Source organism: Danio rerio, chromosome 5 (assembly GCF_052040795.2).
Source record: "Danio rerio strain M-AB ecotype USA chromosome 5, GRCz13ab, whole genome shotgun sequence".
Lineage (NCBI taxonomy): Eukaryota > Metazoa > Chordata > Actinopteri > Cypriniformes > Danionidae > Danio > Danio rerio.
Genome location: NC_141025.1, coordinates 69,877,814 through 69,890,018, shown reverse-complemented (window position 1 = coordinate 69,890,018; position 12,205 = coordinate 69,877,814). Strand labels below are relative to the sequence as shown.

The 12,205-nt window shown below is 35.3% G+C and overlaps 1 protein-coding gene across 10 annotated transcripts in view; it reads right to left on the bottom strand.

The window, feature by feature from the left end:
* abr (ABR activator of RhoGEF and GTPase) overlaps positions 1 to 12,205 on the bottom strand; it is a 338,299-nt gene that overhangs the window by 45,902 nt on the left and 280,192 nt on the right. Inside the window, 1 exon segment of one of the 10 annotated variants that reach the window (NM_001100016.1) lies at positions 8,783 to 8,938. Within the exon segment in view, the coding sequence (NP_001093486.1) occupies positions 8,783 to 8,938 (156 nt within the window). 10 annotated transcript variants of the gene reach the window in all.

The following is a 12,205-nucleotide window of genomic DNA, read 5'->3' as shown; positions in this document are numbered from 1 at the left end:
CGCGTTTTGAATTTCCGAATTGGATTTGTGCATTTACGAATCGCGTTTTGAATTTCCGAATTGGATTTGTGCATTTACGAATCGCGTTTTGAATTTCCGAATTGGATTTGTGCATTTACGAATCACGTTTCGAATTTCCGAATTGAATTTGTCCATTTACAAATTGGGTTTTGAATTTCCGAATTGGATTTGTGCATTTACGAATCGCGTTTTGAATTTTCGAATTGGATTTGTGCATTTACGAATCACGTTTCGAATTTCCGAATTGAATTTGTCCATTTACAAATTGGGTTTTGAATTTCCGAATTGGATTTGTGCATTTACGAATCGCGGTTTGAATTTCCGAATTGGATTTGTGCATTTACGAATTGTTTTGAACTCACGAATTGGATTTTGTAACTGTGACTTGTCTTGTGGGTGTATGAATTATGTTTAGTAAATGTATTATTGTTGAGACTGATTTGGCTTTATAAAACACATTCCAATCCAAAATTTGGATTAGACACCAAAACTTATATCAAAGTATCACACACTTTCCAACCAACACCATCACTGAACAACACAGTTAAAAGCAAAAAAAAAGAAGTAATTTAAGCAGGTCAACAGCATCTGTATCCAGTCCCAGATATCAGAAGTTAGGGATGTAGTTCATTAGCCAAATAAGCAAGGCCCTTATGGGGGTTCAGCAGGCCCTCACAGGGGTCTGGTGCCCTTACATTGGCAGCAGAAGATTTATGTGCATGATAAAAGCGCCCATTAGCATATAGCTGGCATTTAAAGAGGAGCAGGGTTCATCAGTGCTTCAGTCATTAGCATGTTAAGACCTGGAGCACCATTTGTCAGGAAGAATAGGCAGGAGAGGAGACAATTTACAGCAGAAGATGGCTCAATCTCTGGGGACGTATTCCTCATCTCATACATAATACATTTCTACACATAAACCCGCCTCTCTCCTTCTGTTCTTCCAGCAACTTCAGCCTTGCCGAAAGAGGCACTATAGTGACGAAAAAATATTTTTAGTAAATATTATAGTATATCATTCATCCTTGAGATGAGTTAGTTAATGGGATAGTTTACCCAAATTCTTTTAAATTAATGCATAATTAATTGGAATCTGTGCCCACAGAAATCTGAACAAAAGAAAACTTTTGTTGATCTCATCATTCAGTCTGGGCAATAATAGATTTATTCATTTTTTATTTAATGTCACTTATATTATTGAATAATATGCAAGTGTCTGGATGATTTGTGTAGAAAACTATTTGCAAAGTAATAATTTCTATGTCTTTTAGAGGATGTATTACATGATAGACCTACCGTAGCTTTGTTGGATTTCTATTGTATACTTGTAAACCTTTAAAAAAGTTAATCTTTACTCTCAAAATCTTTCTGCATAAACCCAGTTTTTCTGTTCAGAAGTAGCAACAACAACAACAAAAAAAGCAAATAAACCAAAAATAAAATATAATCCTACCATCTACTTGCAAGCCAACTGACCAAAAACAAATTGTTATGAGACATGTTGTGAAGAAAAACTATTCATAGTCATAAAACTTCAAAATCAAATTGTATACTCAACATCCCCTTGCTTGCTTTCCTGCTTAATTCTAAGCCATGTTCAATAGAGATCCCTCAAAAGTGATGTATAACATAACAAAATAAGAGCATCTCGAAAATAAATTACATTTAAGTCATTTAGCCACATTAAAGTATCTAAATGAGTAAATAAAACAACTGAGCAAATTTTCACAATGAGCAAATCTAAGGACTACTAATCAAAATTAAACCGCAAAACTACAACTGTCATGTACATCTTGTAAGGGAAGCACAGTTTTGTAACCAGCTCTAAATGTCCTCGAAGGCCAGAGGGCGCTCTTGTGCAGAAACTCCAAGTATATCATAAAAAAAGGGAAATCCTCATAGCTAGCATTATAAATAAACTGCATTCATTGACTAAAATAAACACTTTACAATAAGGTTGTATTAGTTAATGTTAGTTAAGGCATTTAATAACATGAACAAACAAGGAACAATACATTCATTACAGTATTTGTTCATGTTTTTTAATGCTATTAAATGAAAATTGTTCATTGTTCACTCGCGACGCATGAACTAATGTTGACAAGCATAAATTTGGATTTTATGTTAATGTACTATTAACTATGATTAACAAATGCTGCATTGTTAAAGTATTGTTCATAATTAGTTTATATTAGTAAATCTATTAACTAATGAAACCCTATTGTAAAGTGTGACCACATAACTGATAAACCCATGACTACAGAATCATCTCCCAGAAGGATGTATTTCAAACTGAAGTTATAAAGAAAGTTTAAAGTAAAGATGTATTTATATGTGGTATTTTTACATGCAGCATTTACTACACAAAGCTGTACTTCACGAAAAAGTGACGCAAACAGCTATCACACAATGCTATCTAGTGTCAGTATCGTCCAATTAAATCGATACCCATTTTGAATGTAAATTTGCATAGCTTGTCAGTCTAGAAAATGCAGCTTGACTTGAAGTGTAGCAAATGCTAAAAGCACACAGGACAAAACGCAGTGAAAATCAGTGAAAGTAAAAACTTTACTGACAAAATGCAGTGAAAATCACCTTTGATTAATCGCCCAGCCCTAATAGATGATGATTTATGGTGACCATCACAGAGTTTGGGTATTTTTAAGTGGCGAGCTTTTCAGTTTACATTGATTCTACACTTATTATTGTGATTTATGAGATTGAATGAATGAAAATGTGAAAATTAATACCTTTAAAATAATATTAAGAAGAATTTATTACATTTATATAGTGCTTTTTTGGAAACTTAAAGTGCTTTACACATTGAGGGGAATCTCCTCATCCACCACTAGTGTTGCAGCATCCACTTGAATGACACGATGGCAGCCATATTGCACCAGACCACACACCTCACACCAGCTGATTGGTGGAGAGAAGAAAGAGTGATGAAGCCAATTTAGATATGGGAATGGTTAGGAGGCCATGATGGACAGAGGCCAGTGGGCAAATTCGGCAAGTTGCCAGGGATAAACCCCTACTTTTTTTCTAAGAACATCCTGGCAGAATTTTTATTGACCACAGCGAGTCAGGACCTCTGCTTAACATCCGAAAGACGGAGTAGTATGAAGTCCCCTTCACTATACTGGGGCGTTAGGACTCACACACACCACATGTTGAGCACCCCCTGCTGGTCTCATTAACCCCACAAGCGTCAGCTTTTACCATATGTTCTCCCTCCAGGTACTAAGCGAGCGCAGCCCCGCTTAGCTTCAGTGGGCGACCATGTGAGAGTTGCAGAAAGCTGGCGGCAAATGTTTTGGAAACAACTACAAACGGCTGTCCCCTCAAATAGTGTACTACACAATGGTACGGAGAACAATTTTGACCATATCCTGAGGAGTTACAGTGGAGTTTTAGGTTTATCGAACGAAAGCGCGTCTGTGGAGGTCAGACATTACGAGCAGGTCACGACACAACACTGCGCTCATTCATGACCATATCAAAAGAACACACTCACACAGATAAACACACACGCACACACTCTTGGCCACAAAGACTCATTCAATATTCAAGTCAATGAGAGCGGCCATCTGTGAGAGCCTTCACAAGTGTGTCTCGATGCATTTTAGAGTAAGAAGGGGTTTGTTTATAAATGCAATTGGAAGTAAGTGGCAATTACGTGTGTATCTATTACACCTGCGTCTGAATGGGAGTGTGTGTATGAGCAACTGTCTGGGTCTAAATTTGACAGACAGTCTTTGAGTGTCAATACCTGAGGAAAGACAAAGGCAGGGTGTGTCTGTTTTATATGTTTAAGTGATTTACTGGCAGAATTTCTTTATAGATACTTTTTATTTTTATTTTACTTTAGATTTATAGATAAAAGGAAGAGATCTTCAAAAGAGCATGTGCTCAGCATATGGAAGGACAAGTGGGCGGCTTTGTTGTGTATAACACAAAAAAGTCATTCACATCTTACAAATAAAGGTTCCAAATGGAGGTCTTCTCGGCAGAGGACAATTTTGGGTTGTTTAATGAACTCTAAAAGAATAGTTCACCCCAGTAAAAAACAAAAAAGACAAAAGAAAATGACATAATTATTTACTCACCCCTTCCCTTCTACAGAAGATATTTTGAAGAAAGGTGAAAACATGTAACCATTGACTTCCACTGATAAAAATGCTCTGGCTCATTTACGTAAAAATCTATTGATTTAAAAAAAAAAAAAAATTATTTCATATATGAAACAATACTAGACTTTGTAGAACTTATTTTTACATCTGTCCAAACTTAATTTTTATATTTCTTTAGTCATTATTTTGTGTTTTTGATCTACCTGACCTAAAGATTATTTTTTTAACTGTCTATAATACAAATTTAAAATAGAGTCGACCATTGGACCACAACCTTTTTATCAACACGGACTGGTCAAAGCTTGACAATTTTCCAAGCTTTTTTTCTGTGTTTGTCTGAGATAACTAGTCTTATAGAAATGTGTATAGTCTTCATATATACCTTCATATATGAAGCTGATTGGTCCATTCTTGTCTCATGACTTGCAGTGTGCGCATGACATTCATTCAAATAGGGGCGTCTGAAAGGCCCAAACATATCATGCCTCCATTGGTAATAACGAACTTGAACAAACTTTAGAAAAGACGTGATTTACGAATGGTCACTATAGAAGGCCACTATCATTTGTGATCTCCAGCAGTTGATCTTTTTGCACAGAGCTGTGGGATTCTCCTGATATGTTGACAAAAAGGTTGCAGATTCATTCCTTCGCTGGCCTTTTCCCCTTTGTAAAGAAACTTTCCAGAGACTTCTGTTTCTTACTCATTTGGCTAACTTGTGGGTTAAATGTTGGCGCTCAAGTGACCGAGACGCAAGCAAGAGAATACGATCAATTTTCAAAATAAAAGAATTGTCAAAATAAAAGATTGTTCAGTCTCAGATAATAAATAAAACAGAAATAAATAATGATTTCTTGTGCAGCCCAATACCAATTGATCTATGGACTGGTACTGGACTGTGGCCCAATGGTTGGGAACCGCTGGAGTAGACTACACATACAAAGAACTAAAGAAAGCTAACATTAAGGCAGTAAAAATTACAAGAAAAAGGAAAAACAAATACTATGAAAGGCAAGGGTTACCGGATTTCTTCAAAACATTCTTCAAAATATCTTCTTTTGTGATAAACAGAAAAAAAAAACTATTTGAGGGTGAGTAAATAATTAAAAAATAATAATACTACTTTGTGAAGTAATGTTTATTTTATTTGTCTGAACCCTTTAATATACATGGGCTTTATACACTATTCTACACAATTCTTTAACTGATGGTTTAACAAAGATCCAACAACATCATGCATCAAAGGTAATTTAAAGTGAAAGGGCATTATTTGGATATTTTAAAAACGTAGAAATAAACTCAAACGGCTTTGGAATAACTGAAGGGTGAGTAAATGAACACATTTTCAGTGAACTATCCCTTTAAAGGTTTGCAAAGAAGCATGAATGCCAAAACAGACGCTTTATTTTTAGACCGCAGAATGACAGTTTATGTGTATGTCACAGGATTAGGATCAAATCGGTGGACTCTTTGTCTGCAAATTTCCCCTACAGTCAGTCCTGGGTCAGTGGAACAGGAAGAGTATTGACCCAACAGGGAAGAATACACACACGGAAGCACAGCAGAGGCTAAAGCGCTTTGCTCATGCAGCCAGAAACACTATCTGCACATAAATTACAGCTTAAAGTGCTGGCAGGGCAAATACACCCCAGGTGGAGAGAAAAAGATTTCGCCAACTGACTTCACCACACAAACATAAACACACCCGCGCACACACACACATACACAGCTGCACACCTACAGTACTTCAGTACAGTACTCATCTAACATACAGGGTGAGAAGTCACTGATCTCATCACAGAAACATTCAACAACAGTGAAAGCTGAGACCATGTCCACATGTACACGGATTTTCCCTGCCTTCATTAAAATAAATAATAAATAAATAATTTCCATCAACATGAAAATCCAAAAGCGCTCTCAGATGCATGTAAAGGGACCAGAACCAACAGGTGGCATCTTCACCATTTAACCCTGTTGGCCAATAAGAAAAAAGAACGGTGTGGACAGCCCGGTAATCATGTGGCATTTACAGGTTCAAATCCATGTCGTACTAAAAACGACACTGGCAGGCAATCCTTCTTTCCAGAATGAGGGTCTGTAAACTAAAATACTAAGATTGAGGTCAGTACATCTATTTAATTTTACTTTAATGTATTTATGTATTTGTTCATTTAATTTAACAGAAATTGAGACTTTATCTCAGCAAGAACGTACAGTAAGCCAAGGCATTTATAACGTTACAATTTATTTATGTTTCATACAAATGCTGTTCTTGTATTTATTAATCATCAAACAATCCTGAAAAAAACTAAAACATTAGACTGTTTTCATCACTGATATTGAGCAAAATATCTGTCAGTAAAGAAAATGTTAGTAAAATAAATGATGAAGCATAATAATAACATAATAAAAGATTATTCATTGGTGTGTGAGAGGAAAGGTGTGAATAATTGACCTTCATCAGTGGGTGGGTGAAACCTGTCAGGGGCCCTGAAGACACAGGTTAAAGTGATAATTAACCTCTAACTGCCCGCACACATACATGCACACGCACACACATTGTGAAAATTGTGGGATATAAAACTCAAATTGCAGAAAATGATGCCAGATTTTAAAAAAAATACAAATTCAGATTTGCAAAAAATAAAGTATGAATTATAAGATATAGGATTGTGAAAAAAAATGCATGACAGCAAGATGTAAACAAACATAAACTACCATTTTTCTGAGATAAAATATCAAAATCACTGCAGACTTTTAATTCTATGATTCTATCAAACAGGCTTCTGCATGCTTTCGACATTGTGCAGAATAAAGCTCTATATTAATATTTGCGACTTCAATTCATAAAACAAGAGTGGACAAATCAAACCAACTATATTACTGCATGTCATTACCCTGACTTACATTTAAACTCTCAAAGCACAGTTTCTTTGTAATATACACGTATCTTCTGCATTTCTTTTGACTTTCAGTGAGTAAAAGAGAGCAAGCTCTTTTTAGTTTGGCTGATTTTACGTTTTCTAATGGCAAATATATATATATATATAAAAAAAAATTTATTGCCTACAGAACAAACTACTGTTATTCTTTACGAAAATGTTTATTTAAAGCATTACGCTTAAAAATGTATTGAAAAAAATGTACACTTAAACATGGCTTAGAAAATATTTAGCTAATAATACTGCCTTATATACATGTACACTGTAAAAATGCTGAGCTCCACACAAAACATTCTCAGACTGAGCCGAAGGTTTATTTTCTAACAAGACAATGACACTAAGCACACAGCTAAAATAACGAAACAGTGACTTCACAACAACTTCGTGACTGTTCTTGAATGGCCCAGCCAGAGCTCTGACTTAAACCCAATTGGGCATCTCAGGAGATACCTATGCTCTGTTCACCAACGTTTACCATCCAACCTGACAGAAATGGAGAGGATCTGCAAGGAGGAATGGCAGAGGATCCAAAAATCCTGATGTGAAAAATTTTTCTTAAAAAGACTCATCGCTAGATCAAAACAGTGCTTCTCTAAATACTGAGCAAAGGGTCTGAATACAAGGATCATGTGATAATTTAGTTTTTTGTATATATAAATCTGCAAAAAAATTTCAACATTTCTGTGTTTTTCTGACAATTTGTGGAGCTGTGTGTACATAAATGGGGGGAAAATGAACTTAGCAAATGGCTGCAATATAACAAAGAGTGAACCATTTAAGGAAGTCTGAATACTTTCCGTCCCGACTGTATATGAGAATAAAACATAATTAAAAAAAATATTGACAACTATTGACAAACTCTAAAACAATCTCCATTTTCTTCCTGATATCCAAAAACGGAAACAGCGCAGGTTCACCTGAGTGACTGAGTGAGTGAAAGAGTTGAAAAAAAAAGCAGACTGTGCACAAGCAGATAGAGAGAGAGCGGATCTAGCAGATGGAGAGACAATGAAATGACCCTAACCACACAGCTAAAATAACAAAATAGTGGCTTCACAACAGCTCTGTGACTGTTCTTGAATGGCCCACCCAGAGCCCTGACTTAAACCCAATTGAGCATCTCTGGAGAGACCTAAATAGCTTGATAGAAATCAGATATAATTTTAACTAAAGATTATCAACTATTGATAAACTTTTAAACAATCTTCATTTTCTTCCCGACACATCCATAAATGGAAACATCGCAGGTTCACCTGAGTGACTTTGAGTGAGTGAAAGAGCTGAAAGAAGGCAGACGGTGCAGAAGCAGAGAGCAGATCTAGCAGATGGAGAGGGAATGAAATAGACAATGACCCTAAGCACACAGCTAAAATAATGAAATAGCGGCTTCAAGCAACTCCGTGATTGTTCTTGAATGGCCCAGCCAGAGCCCTGAAATAAACCCAATTAAGCATCTCTGGAGAGACCTAAATAGCTTGATAGAAATCAGACATCATTTTAACAAAAGCCTGAAAACTACTGATAAACTCTAAAACAATCTTTATTTTCTTCCTGACACATCCATGAACAGTAAGCGCAGGTTCACCTGAGTGACTTTGAGTAAAAGAGCTGACAGAAAGCAGACGGAGCAGAAACAGAGAGAGATGATCTAGCAGATGGAGAGAGAATGAAAGAGCGAGTGACCTTTTGTCGGAGGAGTTTACTGCGCACGCGACCCCACAGTTTGGCGCCGGTGTTGGTGTGTCTTTTGATGGTTGACGTATCATCCACACAGCAGTGCTGCTCTATGCGCTCACACACCGAGTTCAGATTACAGTCCGTCACCACGATCTCCGTCATCCTGATTCTGTTTCCGAAGGGGGACGCAAACCCCCGAAACACTCCCAAAGAAAGAAGCAAACTGTTCCCAAATTCCAGATAAAACAGTTCTTGTGACCGCCAGATGAATTTCTTGACTTCTACTCTGAATATAGATTAAATTGCTTAAAAGAAATGAGCCGTGAGACAGAAAGTGCTCATTTGTGGAAGAAAGCAAGGGCTGACATGTTTCTGCTTTTTCTGAAGCGTAATAATTGAGTTATAAATCCTTGAGTGGATGTTAAAGTCGCTCTGTCCGCTGCCTGCATCTCTCTCCTGCTGCTCGCCTCAACATCTGATCTCCAGAAAACACAGAGAGCTGGAGGAAGAACCGGTGGGAGGAGAAAAGGAGAGAGAGCGAGAGAGAGAGAGAGAGAGAGAGAGAGAGAGAGAGAGAGAGAGAGAGAGAGAATGGGCAAGCTGATTCAATCACTGAGCAGTTTTGGAGTCTCCAGATGTGAGAGAGAGAGAGAGAGGAGGACAGAGAGACATAAAGGAGTGACGCTCTTTGTGTGTTGAATTATTACCTTGGTGTCTCACAAAAGCTGTCAGGATTCAGTTCATCCATAAAACACAGGACAGAACTATTCATTGAAGAAATTGTGTTTAGCGTATAGAAAAGAAAGCCTTTTTTGTTTAGAATTAATGAGATTTTTTTTCATTTCTGACACATTTTCTTCTTCAATCAGATAATTACTATGCAAAGAATGAGATGGATGGATGGATGAATGGAGGGATTGACTTAATTTGTGATAATATTAAGCAATATTATGTCATAGAGTTTTTCTATTAAATAATACAGGTTTTATTAACTTAAAAGCCTCTTTACAACAACTGTAGAAAAAAACACCTCAGATTTTAGAATGGTATTGTTTGTTTTTATTAAATTTTATAATAAGTTATGAAATGTGTACATTTTGTAAATATTTCCCGAGTGATGTTAAATAGAGCAAGAAGATTTTCACAGTTTTTTCCCATTATTTTATTCATCTGGAGAATGTCTTCTGTCTTTTAGTTTGGTTTGGCTGGAATTAAAAAAAAAAAATTTTTTTTTCCAATTTTCTAAAAAAAAAAAAAAAAAATGTTATTAATTAGTCCAATTTAGAATTTATTTATTTTTTAATAACAGATCAAACCACTGTTGTCTAATGATTTGCAAAGCCATACTAAATATTAATATATAATTTTAATTACTAAATATAAATGATTATTTTTTATAAAATATGCATACATATTACACAATTAAAATGGTATTGTTTGTTTTTATTACATAGTAATAATTTTGTTTGATTTTTTATATTTTGGAAATATTTTTCAAGGGATGTTAAATAGAGCGAGGAGATTTTCACACTATTTGCTATTATTTTATTCATCTGGAGAATGTCTTCTGTCTTTTAGTTTGTTTGGCTGGAATAAAAAAAAAACTGTTTAAAATTCCAAAATATATATATATATATATATATATATATATATATATATATATATATATATATATATATATATATATATATATATATATATATATATACAGTGTATATATAAATATGTTTTTATGTCAAATTTAATTAATCCAGTTTAGAATTTATTTCTTTTTTATTTATACATCAAACCACTGTTATGATTTATTACTAAATATGAATATATGTATATATATATATAATTAATCTCTCCTCATGTTCAGTTATTTCACTTTAAAGGCAATGAAAAAAACTTATTTGTTACTATAAAAGTTAAATTCATGGGTCTACACACAGGAGTCTAAGAAAAAAAGAAATCTTTGAAGAATATATCAAATGGCATTAAGAGGTTTTTTGTCTCTAATTTTTGCCTCTGTTTTTGATTATATATATTTTTCTTTTAACTTTGCTGAAATAAAAAAAAAATATATATATATTTTTTTTTTTTTCCAAAATCATTAAGGTCTTTTCTTAAAGTGGTTGTTTTAATTTAAATTAATGGCTTATTATATTTAGTATTATTATTTAATTTTTTTAACTGCAAATTTATGCCGGCATGGTGGCTTAGGGGTTAGCACTGTCGTCTCACAGCAAGAAGGTCACTGGTTAAAGGCCCGGCAGGGTCAGTTGCCATTTCTGTGTGGAGTTTGCATGTTCTCCCCGTGTTGGTGTGGGTTTCCTCCACAGTCCAAAGACAAGTGAATTGGATGAACTAAATTGACCTGTAGTGTATGAGTGTGTGAATGTGAGAGTGTATGGGTGTTTCCTAGTAGTGGGTTGTGACTGGAAGGTCATCCGCTGTGTAAAACATTTGCTGGAATAGTTGGCGGTTCATTCCGCTATGGTGACCCCAGATAAATAAGGGGCTAAGCCGAAGGAAAATGACCGAATGACCTGCAATTTCAGAAAAGTGACAAAAATATCTATAATTGTGAGTTATTACATTTGGGTCTGTTTTCTTATATATGTGAGAAATAGCATCATGATTATAAAAGAAAATGTAAAAAATGTGAGGTGTTTGTAAATTCTGTAAATTCATTTAGAAGCTATGGAACACTATGAAACAATATGATATGAAGAGCAAAACAATTACAAATGACATATTACAGCTAATTAAATTGAAAACATACACAATTCAATCAAAACTACTAATATTAAACACCTAATATTTCTAAATCTTCAACTTCCTTCCGACAGATACAACACCTCACAGTTTAGATTTAGATTTGGGGTGAAATATGTTCACCAGAGACCTGACCTGAACTGCAACACTTCACAAACACTGCAATCGCAAAGTCAGAGACAAAAATAGCCTTGAAGTTTGTGTCTGTCAGTGCGCAGAAAACACATTTCATCATCTGACACTATTGTTACAGTGCAGATTGTGTGCTTCAGTAATCAGTGTGTGATTGGGAGCCTGAGGCAGCAGTGTGTCTCTGTGGGTGTTGCTGTATATTTGCTGGTTATATAAGCAAGGGTGGGATTGTTCTACATCTACATGCTATAGTCTCTTGAGCCGCACGCAATACTTTTTAGCAGGTAAGTCTGCTGCGCTTCCTTTCACTCTGCTCCCGTTTATCCTCACGCCACCTTTCCTCCATCCAAATCTCATTTATATTGCATAAGAGCCCTAAAAAAAAATCACAAAGTATTATTAGTTCTATGTGAAAGCGTCACAGGTGCTGCAGGAGCTGAGCTTGGTGGATGTGAAGATCAAACGGATGAACTTAAAAATAATACACATGCAGTAACCCAGAATTCATCAGCAGCACACACTGTGTATGAAAGCCTC